Raw genomic sequence first — 20598 nt, 5'->3', positions numbered from 1 at the left:
CCGGGGATCCTGACACTGATCCGGGATCCTGACACTGATCCGGGGATCCTGACACTGATCCGGGATCCTGACACTGATCGGGGATCCTGACACTGATCGGGGATCCTGACACTGATCCGGGATCCTGACACTGATCCGGGATCCTGACACTGATCCGGGATCCTGACACTGATCCGGGGATCCTGACACTGATCCGGGGATCCTGGCACTGATCGGGGATCCTGACACTGATCGGGGATCCTGACACTGATCCGGGATCCTGACACTGATCCGGGGATCCTGACACTGATCCGGGATCCTGACACTGATCCGGGGATCCTGACACTGATCCGGGGATCCTGGCACTGATCCGGGGATCCTGACACTGATCCGGGATCCTGACACTGATCGGGGATCCTGACACTGATCCGGGATCCTGACACTGATCGGGGATCCTGACACTGATCCGGGATCCTGACACTGATCCGGGATCCTGACACTGATCCCGGGATCCTGACACTGATCGGGGATCCTGACACTGATCGGGGATCCTGACACTGATCGGGGATCCTGACACTGATCCGGGGATCCTGACACTGATCCGGGGATCCTGACACTGATCCGGGATCCTGACACTGATCCGGGGATCCTGACACTGATCCAGGGATCCTGACACTGATCCCGGGATCCTGACACTGATCCGGGGATCCTGACACTGATCCAGGGATCCTGACACTGATCCGGGATCCTGACACTGATCCGGGGATCCTGACACTGATCCGGGATCCTGGCACTGATCCGGGGATCCTGGCACTGATCCAGGGATCCTGACACTGATCGGGGATCCTGACACTGATCGGGGATCCTGACACTGATCGGGGATCCTGACACTGATCCGGGGATCCTGACACTGATCCCGGGATCCTGACACTGATCGGGGATCCTGACACTGATCGGGGATCCTGACACTGATCCGGGGATCCTGACACTGATCCGGGGATCCTGACACTGATCCGGGATCCTGACACTGATCCGGGGATCCTGACACTGATCCGGGGATCCTGACACTGATCCGGGATCCTGACACTGATCCAGGGATCCTGACACTGATCCAGGGATCCTGACACTGATCCGGGGATCCTGACACTGATCCCGGGATCCTGACACTGATCCAGGGATCCTGACACTGATCGGGGATCCTGACACTGATCCGGGGATCCTGGCACTGATCCGGGGATCCTGGCACTGATCCGGGGATCCTGGCACTGATCCGGGATCCTGACACTGATCCGGGGATCCTGACACTGATCCAGGGATCCTGACACTGATCGGGGATCCTGGCACTGATCCGGGATCCTGACACTGATCGGGGATCCTGACACTGATCCGGGGATCCTGACACTGATCCGGGATCCTGACACTGATCGGGGATCCTGACACTGATCCGGGATCCTGGCACTGATCCAGGGATCCTGGCACTGATCCGGGGATCCTGACACTGATCCGGGATCCTGACACTGATTCTGGGATCCTGACACTGATCCGGGATCCTGACACTGATCCGGGATCCTGACACTGATCCGGGATCCTGACACTGATCTGGGGATCCTGACACTGATCGGGGATCCTGACACTGATCCGGGATCCTGACACTGATCGGGGATCCTGACACTGATCCAGGGATCCTGACACTGATCGGGGATCCTGACACTGATCCGGGGATCCTGACACTGATCGGGGATCCTGACACTGATCGGGGATCCTGACACTGATCCGGGATCCTGACACTGATCCAGGGATCCTGACACTGATCGGGGATCCTGACACTGATCCAGGGATCCTGACACTGATCGGGGATCCTGACACTGATCCGGGGATCCTGACACTGATCGGGGATCCTGACACTGATCGGGGATCCTGACACTGATCCGGGATCCTGACACTGATCCGGGATCCTGACACTGATCCGGGGATCCTGACACTGATCCAGGGATCCTGACACTGATCCAGGGATCCTGACACTGATCCGGGGATCCTGACACTGATCCAGGGATCCTGACACTGATCGGGGATCCTGACACTGATCCGGGGATCCTGACACTGATCGGGGATCCTGACACTGATCCAGGGATCCTGACACTGATCCGGGATCCTGACACTGATCCGGGGATCCTGACACTGATTCTGGGATCCTGACACTGATCCGGGATCCTGACACTGATCCGGGATCCTGACACTGATCTGGGATCCTGGCACTGATCTGGGATCCTGACACTGATCCGGGGATCCTGACACTGATCCGGGCATCCCGACGTTGATCCAAGGTCCCCATCACAGCCCTGGGGACCCCCTTTAGCCCCGGGGTCACCCTTAACCCCAGGGTCCCCCCTTTAGCCCCTGGGGTCCCCGTTGTGTCCATGCCTGGGAAACCGGGGGGGGATCCCCCTAACAGGAAGTTCCCTGCTGGGGGGGCTCCTGCTTTTTGGGGTGAAACGAGGCGGTTTGGGGCTCTAAGAGGAGGGTTTGGGGTGTTGGAGCCCTCCCGCTCCTCCCTGCTCATGGAGCCGTTGGGAAGCAGCATTCCCTGGTGCTATCCACAGGGATCATCCCCCTCCATTGTCCGGCTTTGGGGGGGTCCATTCGGGATCCCCCCCCCTTATCCCATCGGGAGCCGGAGCCTTCCCAGCCCCTTTCCCCCTCCCATAACAGGGGTTTTGGGGCCGAGCTCTTCCTCTTCCTCCTCCTTTTCCTTCCCCTTGGCCGGGCCCATATAAAAGCCGGTCGGGACCGCGCCGGGCACGGGGCTGCAGCGCCGGGCCGCAGGTAAGGGAATGCGATGGGTTTGGTGGGATGGAATAGCGGGAAAAGGCGGGATTCAGGGCTCTCCATCCGCCCCATTCCCATTGGGATCACCTAGGGTAGCTCTTACCCATGGAGGGCAGGAGGGAGGTGGTGGCGGCTCCTGTGCCAGGTGATGATGATGATGGTGGGTGATGGATGATGATGGTGATGGATGATGATGGAGATGGGTGATGATGGCCTCTTCCCATGCTCCGGATCACTGGATCCTTCCCAAACCTTCCCTGGAGTTTCCTCCTCCTCCTTCATCATTCCCCCATTCCCACTTAGCCGCATTGAGGGGGGTTCCTCTTTATCCCTTGGGATCCAATCCCGGCTCATCCCCATGGTCCCCTCCCTGGTGCTGGAGAAGCCTCTGGAGCTGCAGCTCCTTTGGTGTTTCCTCATCCGAGCTCTTGCACCATGGCCACGGCTATGGGGGGAAGTGGGGTGAGGAAGTGGGGCAATGCCGGCTTCCTGGTGGCCATGGGGACAACGGAGGGGGGGGGCATGCATGGAGGAGCATCCCATGGGGCTGCTTTGGAGGGGCAGGGATGTGGTGGATGGAGGGGTGGATGCTGGTGGACATAAGGAAGAGCTGGTTTATGGGGAGAGGCTGGCATAGGTTGGGGGGGGGGGGGGAAGCTCCATCTCCAGGTTGGGTTGGGTGGTCATTGAGGGTGCTTCCAACCCAAAACCCATTGTGGGGCTTTAAGCACCTTGGTCTGGTGGAGATACCCTTGCCCACGGCACCTTGGACGGTCATTGAAAGGCCTTCCAACCCAAAACCTATGTGGGACATGATATATGGGGCTTTGAGGGCCTTGCTTTAGTGGAGATGCCCTTGCCCCATGGCACCTTGGGTGATCATTGAGGGTCCTTCCAGCCCAAACCCATCACGGGCCTTTGAGCACCTTGGTTTGGTGAAGATGCCCTTGCCCACAATGCATAGAGTAGGTGCCAATGAAGGTCCCTTCAACCCAAACCCATCACGGGCCTTTGAGCACCTTGGTTTGGTGAAGATGCCCTTGCCCACAATGCATAGAGTAGGTGCCAATGAAGGTCCCTTCAACCCAAACCCATCACGGGCCTTTGAGCACCTTGGTTTGGTGAAGATGCCCTTGCCCACAATGCATAGAGTAGGTGCCAATGAAGGTCCCTTCAACCCAAACCCATCACGGGCCTTTGAGCACCTTGGTTTGGTGAAGATGCCCATGGCACATAGCGTAGGTACCAATGAAGGCCCCTTCAACCCCTCCCTACCCCAGGAGCTCCAGGATGGACTTGGACTTCTCCTTCCCCAACACCACCTCCAACGACTCCATGTGGGACGCCTACGACATCTACGAGCTGGACACGTCCTGGGTGCCGCCGGGCCACCGCGCCGTGCTGGCCCTTTACACCCTCATCTTCCTCCTCGGCGTCGTCGGCAACGCCGCCGTCATCTGGGTGACGGCCTTCGAGCTGCGCCGCACCGTCAACGGCGTCTGGTTCCTCAACCTCTCGGTGGCCGACCTCTTGTGCTGCCTCGCCTTGCCCTTCTTGGCTCTCCCGCTGGCCTGGGACCACCACTGGCCCTTGGGGCGCTTCGCCTGCAAGCTCCTGCCGTCGCTCACCGTCCTCAACATGTTCGCCAGCGTCCTCCTCCTCACCGCCATCAGCGCCGACCGCTGCGCCCTGGTCGCCCGCCCCGTCTGGTGCCACAACCACCGGCGCCCGGCCCTGGCGTGCGGGGTGAGCGCCGGTGCCTGGGGCTTGGCGGCGGCGCTGACCGTGCCCTCCGTCGCCTTCCGCACCGTGCGCCGCGACGCCTTCGCCCTCAAGACCACGTGCGTCTTGGACTACGCGGCCCTGGGCCGCCACCAGCGCCTGGCCGAGCTGCTCACCGCCGGCGCCCGCTTCGTCTTCGGCTTCCTGGTGCCCTTCGCCGTCATCACCGCCTGCTACGGCGCGCTCCTGGCGCGCATCCGGACCAAGGGCTTCGCCCGCTCGCAAAGGGCCACCAAGCTCATCCTGGTGGTCATCGTCAGCTTCTTCGTGTGCTGGCTGCCCTACCACGTCGTGGGCCTCATCCTGGCCTCGTCCCATCCGCGCAGCGCCTTGTACAAGGGTGCCGCCGACGCCGATGCCGCCGTGGCCGGCGTCGCCTACATCAACAGTTGCCTCAACCCCATCATCTACGTGGTGATGGGGCAGGACTTCAAGGCCAGGTTGTGGCGGTCGTGGCGGGTGGTGCTGCGCGGGGCGCTCAGCGATGACCCCACCAGCACCGTGGGGGACAGCAGGATGAAGACCAAGTCCACCGTGGAGGACAACAGCATCGGCACCGTGGTGTGAGCGCCGGCGGGGGGGGGGGGGCACGCAGGATGAGGCCCCATAGAAGATGATGTCCCCTTCGTCCCCCTTTACCTGAGTGCCCCAAGGACCTTCCTTAGGGGGGCTGAGGACCTTGCCCCCAGCACCGTGTTCTCCTGCTTCTCCAACCTCCCTGTATCCAGCTGTGAGCCCCATAGGAGCTGCTCATCTCCACCACCCGCCATGGACTAAACCCCTCTCCATCACCCTACTAATGGGGTCCTGCCTCTCCTTCCCCGCCCTTTGGCATCACCATAGCCACAACCACCGGCACCAATAAACCCTGGAGCTCCACCAAGCCCCCGGGGCCCTGGTTCTGCTTTTTGGGGGGTTATTGAGCAACGTTCCCGCTGCTTTGGTTGCCACAGAGCTCGCGGTGATGCAAGCGGGACCGCGGCGCTTCCGTCCCCGTTCCTTGTCGTGGGTGCTGGGAGCTGCCCCATGGGGTGGTGTGGGCTCAATGGGGGTGGTTGGGGATGGAGGGGGCAGTCGGGCATCGATGGGGATGGAGGGGGCAGTTGGCATCGATGGGGATGGAGGGGGCAGTTGGCATCGATGGGGATGGAGGGGGCAGTCGGGCATCGATGGGGATGGAGGGGGCAGTTGGCATCGATGGGGATGGAGGGGGCAGTTGGCATCGATGGGGATGGAGGGGACATGGGAATATTGGGCACATTGGGACATAAGGACATTGGGAACATGGAAGGACATGGAATTATGGGATATAGGGGGACATGGGGACACTGGGAACATGGGAATGAGGAAGACATGGGTGGGATATGGGTGGGACATGGAGGGACATGGAGGGACAAGGGGGGACACGGGGGCACGTGGGGACACGCAGGGACGAGGAGCGGGCAGCTCCCGGAAGCCCCGCCAAGCCCCGCCCCTCGCACGCTGCTACCCTTGAGCGCCCCCTGGCGGCCCTGTGGTGCTTCCTGTCGGTGCGCTGCGAGCGCGGAGCGGGCCCGGCTCTGCCGGAGCGGCCTCAGGGCTGGAGCGGAACCGGATCGGAACCGGATCGGGTGAGGAACCGGGTCCGGAGAGGGTGGGGGACTGGGGTCGGAGCGGGGCTTGGAGCGAGTGAGGGACCGGGTCTGGAGCCGGTGAGGGGCTGGGACCGGAGCGGGGCCTGCAGCGGGTGCGGGACCGGGAGCGGAGCAGGGCCTGGAGCGGGTGCGGGACCGAGTCCGGAGCGGGGCCTGGAGCGGGTGAAGAACCGGGGCCGGAGCGAGACCGGAGCGGGTCCGGGTCCGGCGGTGGTGGCGAGCGGGCTCTGGCTGTGTTGGTGGTGATGGTGGGGGGGTGGCTCTGAGAGGCCCCCCCGTTCACCCCGTTCATTCCCTTGGCACAGGAGGCTCCGGCTGCGCCCTCAGCGATGCCTCGGGACAAGGAGAGCAGATCCCGGCGTCGGGAGCGGGATCCTTCCCCTTCCCATTGGGATTGGGACTGCCCCGGCACACGGCGCCGGCTGGAGGAGCTCTACTTCCACGGGCAGGCTCCCATCAGCTCCCAGGAGATTCCCAACTTCTGGACTTTCTTCCAACGCCTCCGACGCTTCCAGAGCCAGAAACCGGACCGGGATCCAGCCCCGGAGCCCGCCACAACCACCGCTCCCCTCCTGCTGCCCCCCCGCTACGACCCCCGGTACCGCATCAACCTCTCGGTGCTGAGCCCCGCCGTGGAGGCCGGGATCCCTATGGAACGCCGCTGGGAATTCCGCTGCGCTCTGCTGCATTACCTGGACTTCAACCAGAAGCAAAGCTTCGCCAAGCTGCTCAAAGTGCAACGGGAACGGGCTGCGCTTCCCATAGCCCAATACCGGGACCGGCTCCTGGCCGCCGTGGCGCAGCACCAAGTGGTGCTGGTGGCGGGGGACACCGGCTGCGGGAAGTCCACCCAGGTGCCCCAGTTCTTGCTGGGCGCCGGTTACAGCCACGTGGCTTGCACCCAACCCCGGCGCATCGCCTGCGTCTCGCTGGCCAAGAGGGTGGCCTTTGAGAGCCTGCACCAGTACGGGAGCCAGGTGAGCTTTGCCGTGCAACTGGGAGGCACTGGGGGCTTCCCCGTGGGGGTGCTGGGTGGAGGAAGGGCTGTTTCTTCAAACGGAGGCAAGATTTATCCGGCTGTCTTCAGGTTTGTCCGAGTTTTATCTAGATTGTCTTCAAGTTTCCCCAAATTCCTCAAAATTTCACCAGATTTTATCAAAATTGTCTTCAAATTTCTGTAAAATTCTTCAAATTTATACAAATTTTACCCCAATTCCTTCAATTTTATCAAAATTTTATCATTTTTTTTGATTTTACCAAAATTTTAGCCGAATTGTCTTCGAATTTGTCCAAACTGTCTTCAAATTGCTTCAAATTTACCAAATTTTATCCAGTTGCCTTCAGTTTTATCCAAATTTTACCCAATTTGTCTTCAAATTTGTATAAAATTCTCAATTTTATACAATAATTAATTAATAAATATTAATAAATTATTAAAAATATTAAAAATTTAATAAATAAATAATTAATATAATTAATGTTACCCAAATTTGTTCAATTTACAAAGATTTTGTCTTTTTTTTTCAATTTTACCCAAATTTTAGCCGAGTTGTCTTCAAGTTTCTCCAAGTTTCTCAAAATTTCTCCAAATTTAACCAAATTTTATCAAAATTAGACAGATTTTATACAAATTCCTTCATTTTTGTCCAAATTTTATCAAAATTCCTTCAATTTTATCAAAATTCTATCTAAATTTCTTCAATTTTATCCAAATTTTATCCAAATTCCTTCAGTTTTGTCAAAATTTTATCCAAATTTTTTCCATTTTCTACAGATTTTATACAATTTCTTCAATTTTATACAAATTTTTTCGATTTCATACACATTTCATCCAAAATTCTTCAATTTTATCCAAAATTGTTCAGTTTTATCCGAATTTTATACAAATCCCTTCAATTTTATCTGAATTTTGTCCAAATTTCTTCAATTTTATCCAAATTCCTTCAACTTTATACGAATTTTATACAAAAGTCTTCATTTTTATCCACATTTCTTCAATTTTATCCAAATGTTGCCCAAATTTGTTCAATTTTATCAAAATCCCTTTAATTTTATGCAGATTTTATCCAAATTCCTTCCATTTTATCCTAATGCCTTCACCTTTATCCAAATTCTGTCCTTATTCCTTCGATTCCACCCAACTTTTCTCCCCCCCGTCTCCGCTTGCCCCCTCCTCCTGCTCCGGCTGCAGGTCGGGTACCAGATCCGCTTCGAGAGCACGCGCTCGCCCGCCACCCGCCTGCTCTTCCTGACCGAGGGGCTGCTGCTGCGGCAGGCGCAGCGGGATCCGGCGCTGCGGGGCTACCGCGTCCTCCTCGCCGACGAGGTCCACGAGCGGCACCTCTACGGGGACGTCCTCCTGGGGGTCCTGCGCCGCCTCCTGCCCGCCCGGCCCGACCTGAAGCTGGTGCTGATGTCGGCCACCATCAACATCCCCCTCTTCTCGAGGTACTTCGGGGATGCTCCGGTGCTGCAGGTGCCTGGGAGGAGCTTTTCCATCTCGGTGAGGCTGGGGCGGGATGTCTGGGATCAATCCCATTGCGGTCCAGGCACAGAGCTCACCTCCTGCTCCCTTCTCCTGCAGGTCATCTACCAGCCCATCCCTAAGGAAGAAGCGCCGGCAACAGCGAAGGCAGGGAAATGGGAGCGCCTGGATCCGATGCCCTACCTGAGGGTGATGCAGGCCATCGACCACAAGTACCCAGCCGAGGAGCGGGGGGACCTGCTGGTGTTCCTGAGCGGGGTGGCCGAGATTGGGGCTGTGCTGGAGGCAGCCCAGACTTACGCTGCCTGTACCCAGCGCTGGATCGTGCTCCCGCTGCACAGCACCCTCTCGGTGGCGGAGCAGGATAAGGTGGGTAAAACGGGGGGGGGTATCAGGGAACCATGGGTTTGGGTGGGAAGGGAGCTTAAAGCTCACCCAGTTGCAAGCCCCTGCCATGGGATTCCGTCCACTGGAGGAGGTGGCTCCAAGCCCCGTCCAACCTGGCCTTGATGGGGCATCCAAACCTTCTCCGTTCAACCCATCCCAGTGTCCCACCATCCTCATAGGGAAGAGTTTCTGCCTCAGATCCCATCTCAATCTCCCCTCTGGCAGCTTAAACCCATTCCCCCTTGTCCCATCCCTTCATCCCACGTCCAGGTTTCCCGCAGCCCCTTTAGGCACTGGAATTGCTCTAAGGTCTCTCCTTATGGAGCCTTCTCTCCTCCAGGCTCACCCAGCCTGGCTCCAAGCAGAGCTGCTCCATCCCTTGCAGCGTCCCCATGGGCTCCCAGAGCTCAAGCCGGGTTATGGGGGGGCTCTTGGGGTGCCCCTTCCTGCTCCTTGGAGCTCCATGGTTTCTCCTTCCCCAGGTCTTTGATGTTCCCCCTCCCGGGGTCCGTAAGTGCATCCTCTCCACCAACATCGCCGAGACCTCGGTGACCATCGATGGGGTGCGCTTCGTCCTGGATTCAGGTTAAAACCCCCCCCTCCCCATCCCAATGAGTGGGAAAACTCCTTCCTCCTGCTTCCCATGAGCTTCTCCATGCATCCTGCTCCCTGCAGGGAAGGTGAAAGAGATGAGCTACGACCCTCAGGGCAAGCTCCAGCGCCTGCAGGAGTTCTGGATCAGCCAAGCCAGCGCCGAGCAGCGCAAGGGCCGCGCCGGCAGGACCGGCCCCGGGGTCTGCTACCGGCTCTATGCTAAAGCCGACTACGATGCCTTTCCTCCCTATCCAGTGCCTGAGATCCAGAGAGTGGCTCTGGATGCTCTGGTGCTGCAGGTAATGGGGGTGATGGGGTCTCCTTGGTGGAGATTTGGGGGGATCAGGGCTGCGGCTCAAGCACCAGAGTGTGATGTCTCTTGGGGGGGGCTCTTCCCGTCATCATTGGGCTCGTTCTTTTCCAGTTGAAGAGCATGGGGCTGGGGGACCCCCGCACCTTCCCCTTCCTGGAGCCTCCTCCCTCTTCCAGCCTGGAGACAGCCGTGAGGTACCTGAAGGACCAAGGAGCCCTGGATGAGGCCGAGCAATTGACGCCCATTGGGAACATTCTGGCCCAGCTGCCCGTGGATGTGGTGGTGGGTGAGTAACCCAGGGGTACCCTTTTGACGGTGTGAGGAGCATGGAGAGGGGGCTCCCCACCCCTCGCTGCCCATCCTGCCCTCACCCCGCAGGCAAGATGCTGGTGCTGGGCGCCCTGTTTGGCCTGGCCGAGCCCACGCTGACGGTGGCAGCGGTGCTGAGCGTCCCGTCCCCCTTCCTGCGCCCCACGCACCCCAATCCGGAGTGCGCCGTGGCCCGGCAGCCCCTCGAGAGCCCCCACGGGGACCCCTTGACGCTGCTCAACATCTTCAATGAGTGGGTCCAGGTGGGATTCCTGCTTCGGGATGGGGCTGATTCCCTTGGGATTTGGGGGGGTTGGGGATGCTGTGCCCCTGCCCGGTGCTGAGCGGGGCTGTCCCGGTGCAGGTGAAGTCGGAGCGTGGGAGCAGCTCTCGGAAGTGGTGCCGGCGGCGGGGTTTGGAGGAGAATCGCCTCTATGAGGCTGCCAACCTGCGGCGCCAATTCCAGGTAGGACCCGATCCAAGGCTGGGATTTGCCTTTGGAATCCGGCCCCAACCCATCCATCCCTCTCCCTCCGCCCCATCCCAGGAGCTGCTTCGGGACCACCAACTGCTGGAGGATGCTCCCGACCAGCCCAGCGACAGCTACAGCCGGCAGAGCCGGCACCGGGAACGCCGGGAGCTGCACCGGCTCTGGCATTCCCATACGGAGACCGAGGGCCGGAAGCGCAAGATGCTGCGGCTGCAGGATGGAGCAGACGCCTCCTCCGGTGAGGAAGAGGATGGTGGCTCCCATGAGAAGGGCGAGCGCAGCATCGATATCCAGGTGATCCCTGCCTCCGGCTCCTCTCCGGGATGAGGGATGCGGGCGGCCCAGGTCCATGACGCCCATTCCCTGCCTGCAGGACGTCAAGTTCAAGCTCCGGCACGACGTGAGTGAGCTCCAGGCCGCATCCAGCTTGGTGCTGTCCTCCTCCCAGCTCACCCTGCTCAAGCTGGTGCTGTGCCGGGGGCTGTACCCGCAGCTGGCTCTGCCCGACCAGTTCAACGGCAGCCGCAAGGACTCGGAGCAGGTCCTGAGCCCTTGCTCCATCCCCATCCCTTGGTCCCCAGCAGCCTCTTGCTGTCCCTCAACGCTCGCTTGCCTCTTGCTGCAGATCTTCCACACCAGGAGCAAGGCGGGCGTTGTGCCTCATCCCACCTCTGTCTTTGCCACCAGCCCGGAGCTGCTCCACGACAAGGAGAAAGCAGAACGTGGTGGGGCCAGAGGTGAGGACAACCCCAATCCCAGAGGAACTGGCTCTGCCTCGTCCGCTGAAGGCGTTGCTGAGCCTCGGGGGGGACGGGGATGGGGAGAGCTTGGGGATGCTTCTGACACCTCTGATCCCTTGCAGACCCTGAGGAGGGGCTGAGCCACCGCCACCAGCTCCTCGCCTTCGTCTCGCTGCTCGAGACCAACAAGCCCTACCTGGTGAACTGCGTGCGGGTGCCAGCCTTACAGGTGAGCCCTTCACCCTCCTCTTCCTCCTCCTCTGCCAACCCCCCCTTGGAAGCCTTCCTCACCCCCCCCAGCGCTTGGCTTTGCTCCTCCTCCAGGCTCTCCTGCTCTTCTCCCGGTCCCTGGACACCAGTGCCGACTGTGCCCGGCTGGTGGCCGATGGCTGGTTGGAGGTCACCATTCCCCATGCGGACGATGCCGTGCGCCTGCTCTCCGTGGCCCTGCAGCTCCGCTCTGCCTGGGAAAAGCTCCTCCATCAGCTGCTGGGAAACGGGGAAGAGGAGCTGGGCCGACGGCCGAGCAACCGGGATGTGTCCGTGCTGAGCCGGGGGCTGCTGGACTTCCTGCAGGAGAAGGTGATGGCAATCCCTGCGTCATAGACTCATAGCAAAGCCCTTTAAGCTCATGCAGTCCAATCCTTACCCCGGGCAGCCTATTCCAATGCCCAAGCACCCTTTGGAGAAGGAATCGTTCCCAATATCTATCTCGACCTCCCCTATCCTATCCATTGGGAGCAGAGACCAACCCCACGTCACTACAACCTCCTTTTAGTGAGAAGGTCCCCCCGAGCCTCCTCTTCTCCACACTAAACCCCATCATTCCCTCCGCCATCCCTTCACCAGCTTTGATTCCCTTTGTGACCACAGTGCAGATGGCTCTGCCCCCATCTCCAGCACCTTGGAGGCTGGGAAAGGGGAGCAGGAGCATCCCTGATGTCCCTGTATCCCCTCGCAGGTCCCGTACCGCCTGCACCAGCTCACGGGGCTGGAGAAGCAGAACCTCTACATTGGTCCTCAGCTGGTGGCTGCAGCTCCCCACCTCCCAGGCCTCTTCCAGGGCATGGAGATGAGACCCGACGAGGTGAAAGGCGGCCACAGGGTCACTGATTTCCTCACCTACAACTGCCTGGCTGTGAGTACCTCCCTTTGCCATCCCCCTTGCTCCTCCTGCATCCCTCTGAGCATCCCCTCTGCGCCCCACAGATGGACACAGACCTCTACAGCAACTGCCTGCGGAGCTTCTGGACCTGTCCCCACTGCCAGCTGCACATGCCCTTCACCCCCCTGGAGCGCATGTGCCATGAGAGCTCCTGTCGGCCCCCCGCCGAGGGTGAGCTTCCCCCCTGGCTTGGATTGGAATTGGGGTTGGAACGGGTTGGAAAGGACCTGCTATGAGCAGGGATGTCTCACGCTAAACTGTGTCACCCAAGGCTCTGGACACCGCCAGGGATGGGGCATCCAAACCTTCTCCATCCAACTCATGCCAGCGTCCTCACTTCCTTATGTCCAACCTGAACAACCCCTGTTCCAGTTGGAACCCATCACCCCTTGTCCTATGGCTCCAATCCCTGATGAAGGTCCCATCTCCAGCATCCTTGTGCCCCCTTCAGACCCTGGGAGCTGCTCTGAGCTCCCCACGCAGCTTCTCTCCCCCAGCCCCAATGTTCTCATCCTGGCTCCTTATGGGAGCTGCTCCAGCCCCAGAGCATCCTCAAGGCCTCCTGGCCTTGCTCCAGCATCTCCACGTCCTCCTGATGCTGAGGCCACCACAAGTGCACCCAGGGCTGCAGGTGGGGTCTCAGCAGAGCAGGGTAGAGCGGCAGCATCATCTTGGACCTGCTCATGCTCCTACTGATGCAGCCCAGCACATAGAGGGGGTTCTGGGCTCAAGCACACCCCAAAGCAGCAGCACCCCAAGTCCTTCTCCTCAGGAGTGCCCTGATCCCTTCCTGATCCCTCTTTTTCCCCACAGCCCCCCCAGAAGAAGCAGCCGAGAGCTCATCCAAAGCCTCAGCCCTCCACCGGCCCTACCACTGTGACATCTGCCAGCAGGACTTCACCTTCACCCCCACCGAGATCCTGCGCCACAAGAAGCAACACCTCTGACCGGGCTGGTGCCACCGGGATCCCCCCCCTTATCCCAAAGGAAAAGCCAGGAGACCCCCCCCGAACAGCAGGAACACCCCCCCCAGCACTGCCAACCCTATGGCTGTTGGGTGAGTGTGGCTGGATTTGGTGCTTTAGGGGTGTTCTGGTGGCTCCTGTGGCTCAGCATGGATGCTCTTGGGTGTCCTCAGCTGGGGGGGGCACCCCAATTTCACCCCCTGGTAAATGAATAGAGTTGGGGGAACTCTGGTTTGGAGGTTGGGGCTCCCCTTAGGTGTCTGCAGGCCGGGGGGGGGGGGGTTGGGTGGTCTTGGGGCTGTTTTCTGCCTGTGATGCTGCCTGGTGCAGCATAGCCAGTGGGTGGCACTCCAATACCAGACTCATCCCTCCCTCATCTCCTTTCCTTCCTGTATGCTATGGGAAGAGCATCAGAGGGGTCTGTGCCACGACTTTACCACCACCAAGCCTCAGAACCAGTCCCAACTCCCCCCCCAGATCTTACTAACAAGTGACCTGAGCATCCCTTGGGATGCACAGTGAGGGGATGCCGCCTTGATGTCGGAAAGCCTCAGGAGTTGGGGCTGGCTCCGATGGTTTTGGGGCTGGAAAAGCCTGGAGAAAGGCAAATCCCCCCCCTTGTGCCCTGTGGAAGCAAATCCCACAAGGACAGGGATGTGCAGAGGCATTTAAAATGCATTGATTATTGTGCTGTGTCGGGCTCAAGCAGGGTCAGGAGCAGGGTCTTGGCTGTAAAAGAGGGGGAAGAGATGCAAGTGGAAGGATGCTGAGTGCTTCCTGTCCCCTTTTCTCCTTTCTAAATGGGTTTTCTTCCCTTTCTTCCCCTTTTTCCCTCCCAGTGACTCCAGGGTGCCCTCCCCTTCGTGCTGGCCTTTATCTGTCCTGAATCCCTGCTGGGTGCAGGGAGTTCCACTGGCAGCAATTCCTTTGAGGTGATTGCCTGAGCACATCCATTGAGTCGGGGTCTTAATTCAGTCCTTTAGCTGCCTGGGCCTTAGCTCAGCACCGTCCCAGCCCACTTTGGGGGTACGGGGAGAGCTGTGCCCCCCAGTTTAGTGGTGTTGATAGGGGGATGATGGTCCGAGTGAGTCCCTGTTGCTATGGCAGCGAGGTGGGATGGAGATGCTCGTGCCATGGCAACAGCCATCAGCTGGCTCTGGCTTCGCTGTTGTAGGCTACAGGAGCCCCAACTCTTTGCCATGCCCTTTAGGAGGGTGGATTATCATAGGGTCTCATAGGATGGGGTGGGGTGGAAAGGACCTTAAGATGATCTAGTTCCAGCTCCCTGCATGACCCAAGTGTGTCCGAGGAAGCTGCAATGGTTTTGCTTTGGGCTGGGCTCAGGAAGTCACCTACAGGATGGTGCTGGCCTCTCACTTAAAGGGAGGTGCAGGGTAGAGCCTCATTTCAGCCCTCTGTGCCCTCTGGATATGGGAGGAAAAGGTGGTGGAAAAAGGCTGGATTTGGCTTGGATTTGGTGCTGGCAGAGGAGCAAACCCCTCCGCCCTCCCCATCTTCAGAGCCCATCTGGAACCGTGCTTGCAATGAAAGCTCAATAAAGAATTCACTGGGGTTTTCCCCTCTCCTCCTTTTTTCTCTCTCTGATTCCATTCGATTGAATTCTCTTTCTTCCTTGAGCTGAGCACAGATTAAGAAAGGTGGAAAGAAGGAAAAGGGGAAAGGCATCCCCTGCTTTTGCCCAGGAATATCCCTGTTTTCAGGCTCTTCTTCCCTACTGCTTTGGGAGCATCTTTTCTATCTATCTATCTATCTATCTATCTATCTATCTATCTATCTCAGCATCTTTTCTATCTATCTGTCTGTCTATATCTATCTCTGTATCTATATTTATCTATATGTATCTCTATATCTATCTACCCTTCTCTATCTATATCTATCTACCTATCTCTATATATCTACCTCTATATCTATCTATATATCTATCTATCTACACCCAGAACTCCAGGTAAATTCCATCTATAAATATATACCATAAATATAAAAAAGTAATATATACTATGTGATATAAAATTACACAATAGATGTAAAAATATACATATGAAATCGAAATAAAAATCTATGAATATAATAATATAAAATATAAAGATAATATAAATATATCAATATAAAAATACACTAGAAATCTAAAAGCTATGCTATCAAAAAGATAAGCAATACGTCTGAGCTGAGCCATCCTGCCCTCGTGCCCCTTTCTGCCACAGCAAGGCCGAGAGGGAGGGCTCTGTTGCCCACAGTTAACCCAGCATCCTCCTGTGCATCCCGATGGTACCCAGCCAGGCGGCAGCATCCCGGCGCCTTAGGGATGCAGCCCAAACGGGACGGCTCAGCTGCGCAGTGCCCTGTTAAGGGGTAAACCCCAAGCCCGTGCAATTCCAACCCACGGGGGAGCCCCGAGCTTCCCAGGGGGATTTGTTCCTCCTCTTCTCCTCCACGGGAAAGTGGGAATGTGGGAAAATCCCATTTATGTGGCTTTTAGTAGGGAGGAGCAGCGATGGATGGGAATTGCTCCGAGCTCATTAAATCACTGCAGGCAATTTACTGCCTCAGCAGGGGTATGGAAGCACAGTTCAGTGTTCTCAGGCCTTCACATCCACCCTTTGCTTTGCACTTAGCCTCGTGCAACCATGAGCTTGAGCACTGCCTGTTGCACAGGGCTCTGTACCAGCGCTGTGATAGCTCCATAAAAGCTTCTTCTCCAGGGCAAACTGCTTTGGAGCAAGGAAGCTCCCAAAACCCCCTCCATAAACGTGGATGTGCCGCATAGACGTGGATCCATTCCCTGCTCCTTCGCCTGGGAGCTGCAAGCAGCCCTTGGGCCTACACAGAGTAAATATGTGCTTTGATAAAGGAAGAAGCTTTGGATGTTGCCTCCAGTGCTTGGATCTGGCTCCTCGTCATCCCTGATCCAAAGCATCCAACTCATCCCGTGTAATTCCCATGTTTGGATGGATTGCTTCCGTTCTGCATCGTTAGTGATGGTACTTAACAGGAGAGACAATGGGGCTCATTGCTCAAAACAGCCTTTTGCTTGCTCCTGGGATATCGGCATCCATTGAAACGCAGCATCCGAGGGGATTCCTCAAAGCTGGAAATGAGGGAGACGCCTCTCACCCCAGCTCCATCCTCTAGGCCATCACTTCCTGCATGGAAAGTGCAAGCTGCAGGCGACGAGGATCCGGGTGTAAAGGGATGGAAGTGAATTCGCATCCATGCTGCTGGCCCCTGGACTAGAGCATAGGGAAGCAGGGCATGGCAATGGATCCCTGTGGCTGTTTAACATGGTTTAACGTGGCACTAGGTCCAGTGTGAGGCATCCTTGCCCATGGATGATGTTCAGGTCCTTTCCATTCTGTGATTGGATGATCCTATAGGACATCTATGGGGAGATAAGCACCTGTATCCCTTCTCCCCACCTGGAAGAGCAGGAGCATCCCTTGGGTAAGACAACCCCATTCCCGTTTATCCCTGCTCATCCCTCAGTGCATCCAGAGCACTCTTAACAGGGCAGGGGGTTGGGAAGGCAGGAGAGAGCCTCAAACCTGCCTTGCCAAGCACTCAGCATCCCCCTTCCCATCTTCCCCCCTGCTTCCAAAGGACCCGTTTCCACATATGCTGCGGGCTGGCAGCCTCCCAACTGCTCTCATTAAGCAGGAGCTGCTGCTCCCATAAATCAAGGAGCTGGCAGCTCGGTTGATGCAGGGAGCTGGGCTATGTTTAGCTGCCGAGCTCCCAGAAATAGCATCTGTTCCCAGGTATGGAGAGGAGGGCTCGAGGCTGCCTCCATGGGAGATGCCCATGGGGCTGGCAGCATCCTTTTGGGCTGGGTTCTTACCTGCTGCTGCCCTCAGGGAGAGGTGGGGACCGTGCAGAGGTGGGGACCGTGCAGAGATGAAGACCACGCAGAGATGGGGACCATGCAGAGGTGGGGACCATGGAGAGATGGGGACCATGCAGATGTGGGGACCATGCAGATGTGGGGACCATGCAGATGTGGGGACCATACAGAGGTGGGGACCATGCAGATGTGGGGACCATGCAGAGGTGGGGACCATGCAGAGGTGGGGACCATGCAGAGGTGGGGACTGTGCAGAGATGGGGACCATGCAGAGGTGGGGACCATGCAGAGATGAAGACCATGCAGAGATGGGGACCATGCAGAGGTGGGGACCATGCAGAGGTGGGGACCATGCAGAGGTGGGGACTGTGCAGAGATGGGGACCATACAGAGGTGGGGACCATGCAGAGGTGGGGACCATGCAGAGGTGGGGACTGTGCAGAGATGGGGACCATGCAGAGGTGGGGACCATGCAGAGATGAAGACCATGCAGAGATGGGGACCATGCAGAGGTGGGGACCACGCAGAGATGGGGACCATGCAGAGGTGGGGACCATGCAGAGATGAAGACCACGCTGAGGTGGGTACCATGCAGAGGCAGATACCATGCAGAGGTGGGTACCATGCAGAGATGAAGACCATGCAGAGGTGGGTACCATGCAGAGGCAGATACCATGCAGAGGTGGGTACCATGCAGAGATGGAAACCATGCAGAGATGGAAACCATACGCGAAAGCAGTTGGTGCATCCTTGGCATTGCAATTGCTGCTCCTACTGATGCTTGTAGCACAGCTCCAGAGACTGGGAGCAGTGTGAGCCTTTGGCACATCCCGAGTACAGGGATGCAGGAAAGGCCGGGAGATGCTTCCAATGCACTGAACCCCCCCTGCACTCCTGCATCCAGCTCTGGAGCAGCTCCAGTGCCTAAAGGGGCTATAGGAAACCCGGAGAGGGGCTTTGGATAAGGGATGGGATCAGCTTCCAGCTGGAAAAGGAAAAGTTGGGGACCTTCTTGATGCTATAGGACATGACATTGGATTTCAATCTGAGCCTTAAAGCCCTTCCTTTCCTGCCTGTTCTTCAGTGAACAGTGAAGGGGATGCTGCTGAGTTGGCTGCTGTTATCCCTATGGATTTGGCTCCTCTGTTCTCCCCACAGCTCCTGTCACCTCCTCCAGGCAGGACAAACGTGCTGCAGCACAACCCAGTGATGAGGCCGAGCTGCCAAGCAAAGAGGAGCAAGGCGCCAACTCCTCAGCGTGCAAACAGCATCCAGCACCAGCCCCACGTTGGCACCGCACCACGGAAGCTTGGGATGCTGCTTCGCATCCCTGGATCCGCCTCCCTGCTCCCATGCACAGGACCCTTGGGCCTTGCTCTGAGCATCGCTGGGAAAGGTCCTCCAGGCATTAAGCTCCCCTCTTCCATCATCCCGAGCTCTTCCAAGAGCATCAGCTGCTGGCAAGGAAGGAGCTTGGGAAGAGCACGGAGAGGCCACTTAAAGGCAAGGAATAAACCAGATGCCGGGGTGATGAGCATCAGTCGTGCATGTCCCAACTCCATGCACACCGTGTTCCACAGCCTGCCCCGGAGCGTCCTGCGTGGCCGTGAGGAGGGCAAGGGGTGCAGGTTCAGCTCACAAAGGGGGGTCAATCACTGCTCACGTGCACCCTGAGAACAAGAACACAACTGGAGCAGAAACGGGCCTGATTCCGGGCAGGGAATGGAAAATTCACAGAGCGATGCCTCCGTTTAGGCTCGCACTTGAGGGTTTAATACACAGGAGTGGCAAATTAGGTGCTGTGATGGGAAATAGGCTTATAGCAACACGCTGCAGCCTGAATTCCTCCCTAAACAGGGGTGATGGACTCAGGTATTTCTCTATAGGAAGCCTGCCTGTACCTGAGCCCCCTTCCTATATTGAGGGGGTGATGAGCATTAAGACATAATAGGTGATTCATTGCTCTGATAACCCATCTCCCCCATAAGACAGCCCTATTCAACCTACCAGGTCCATATAAGCAAGTCTGGAGGTAAGATTCCTGCTTTCCTTGCCCCCAAACCTCTTACACCACGTTTTCCCCTTGACTCCAAGCCCTATTCCTCCTCCTTTGTGTTGCTGTTGGTGAAACAGATGGCGTTTCCCCCCCTCCCATCCATCTCCCCAGCCATTTCCATGCGCTTCCTTCTAAAAACACCATTCCTGTGCCAACCCCAGCGCTCGGGCTGCAAACTCACCCCCCTCTTCTCATCCTCCCCTGCCAATCCCAAGCAAGGGACGCTCTTGTTCAGCTTTCCGGGATGTTTCCCTCATCCGTAGGGGGAAAAGTGTGGAAAAAGCTGGGTTTGGGGGAGAAATCAGTGCTATTCACTACCAGGCACGCGGGGCACGGTCATAAATCACTGCTTAATTACTCACAAATGTCTATAGACGCTTCCTATTAACTCACTGTGTGATTTAGCCAAAGGCAAGACCTGGATCTCTTCCGATTGAGCCCTTTGGTAAAGCCTTTGTGGTTTGGCTGTTGCCAACATAGGTGGGGAAAAGAGGGAGGAAATGAAATGCCCCTTTCTGATGGGCACGGCGTGAGCAGAGCCCACAGTTCTCCCTCCTTCACCCATGGTTTGCTGACGAAACAGCCTTAGCAGGGGGGCTATTGCCCAAGGGCATCTCATTGACCGCATCCAAGCCAAAGCCCCACTCAAACTAAACCAGCCCAAACCTTAGAGACCCAGAGGGCTGAATACACCTAAATCATGCTCCGAGCCCCATTGGGTTCGCTGCTCTACGTTGCTACGTTCCCTTCCTAAGCCCATTTGTCCCATCCGCACTGGCAAAGGGATGCAAGTCAATAGGAGCAAGTCTACCAAGCCAGAGATTCCCATTCTCCACGGCTGATTTCGTTCTACTCTGATCCCAATTGGGTCCAGGAAGTTGATGTCCATCAGAAGAGTGGCTTCTGGTGGGGTTTCATCCTGAAGGACCCTTTCTTCTGTGGCGTAAAGGGGCACAAACCCAAGGCACCTTTGATTCCTCAGGCTTTCCCTATTCCCCTCTTAAAAGAGGACCAGAA

General features: G+C 57.5%; 2 protein-coding genes across 4 annotated transcripts; both read left to right on the top strand.

Annotated features, from left to right (window-relative positions):
* The first annotated feature begins 2740 nt into the window (after positions 1-2740).
* C5AR1 (complement C5a receptor 1) lies at positions 2741-5286 on the top strand. The gene is made up of 2 exons (XM_080636029.1): positions 2741-2802; positions 4086-5286. Exon 2 carries the CDS (start codon positions 4096-4098, stop codon positions 5152-5154), a length of 1059 nt encoding a protein of 352 aa, XP_080492155.1. The 5' UTR covers positions 2741-2802; positions 4086-4095; the 3' UTR covers positions 5155-5286.
* Positions 5287-6111: 825 nt separating this feature from the next.
* On the top strand, positions 6112-17682 carry DHX34 (DExH-box helicase 34). Of its 3 annotated transcripts, XM_080636015.1 has the most exons (18): positions 6112-6197; positions 6527-7198; positions 8413-8724; positions 8806-9075; positions 9576-9678; positions 9769-9986; positions 10112-10286; positions 10379-10572; positions 10674-10775; positions 10857-11093; positions 11173-11340; positions 11425-11536; positions 11662-11768; positions 11864-12121; positions 12501-12677; positions 12749-12875; positions 13518-13761; positions 14509-15619. In XM_080636015.1, exons 2-17 carry the CDS (start codon positions 6551-6553, stop codon positions 13649-13651), a joined length of 3342 nt encoding a protein of 1113 aa, XP_080492141.1. In that variant the 5' UTR covers positions 6112-6197; positions 6527-6550; the 3' UTR covers positions 13652-13761; positions 14509-15619. The 3 variants fall into 3 exon arrangements, with proteins under 3 accessions (XP_080492141.1, XP_080492139.1, XP_080492140.1); XM_080636013.1 differs by lacking the exon at positions 14509-15619 and adding an exon at positions 16390-17682 and having other exon boundaries at positions 12501-12875; XM_080636014.1 differs by having other exon boundaries at positions 12501-12875.
* Positions 17683-20598: the final 2916 nt, after the last annotated feature.

The sequence above is a fragment of the Psittacula echo genome, assembly GCF_963264785.1.
Source record: "Psittacula echo genome assembly, chromosome: 29".
Classification (NCBI taxonomy): domain Eukaryota; kingdom Metazoa; phylum Chordata; class Aves; order Psittaciformes; family Psittacidae; genus Psittacula; species Psittacula echo.
The sequence above is the reverse complement of the archived record's forward strand: the minus strand, read 5'-3'. Positions and strand labels throughout refer to the sequence as shown.

Bases quoted from the DNA above. Each gene is read 5' to 3' on its own strand.
- C5AR1 (XM_080636029.1), top strand. From the start codon at position 4,096: ATGGACTTGGACTTCTCCTTCCCCAACACCACCTCCAACGACTCCATG.
- DHX34 (XM_080636013.1), top strand. From the start codon at position 6,551: ATGCCTCGGGACAAGGAGAGCAGATCCCGGCGTCGGGAGCGGGATCCT. The intron at 10,573-10,673 runs GTGGGATTCCTG...GTCCCGGTGCAG, and splicing joins TCTTCAATGAGTGGGTCCAG to GTGAAGTCGGAGCGTGGGAG. The intron at 10,776-10,856 runs GTAGGACCCGAT...GCCCCATCCCAG, and splicing joins ACCTGCGGCGCCAATTCCAG to GAGCTGCTTCGGGACCACCA.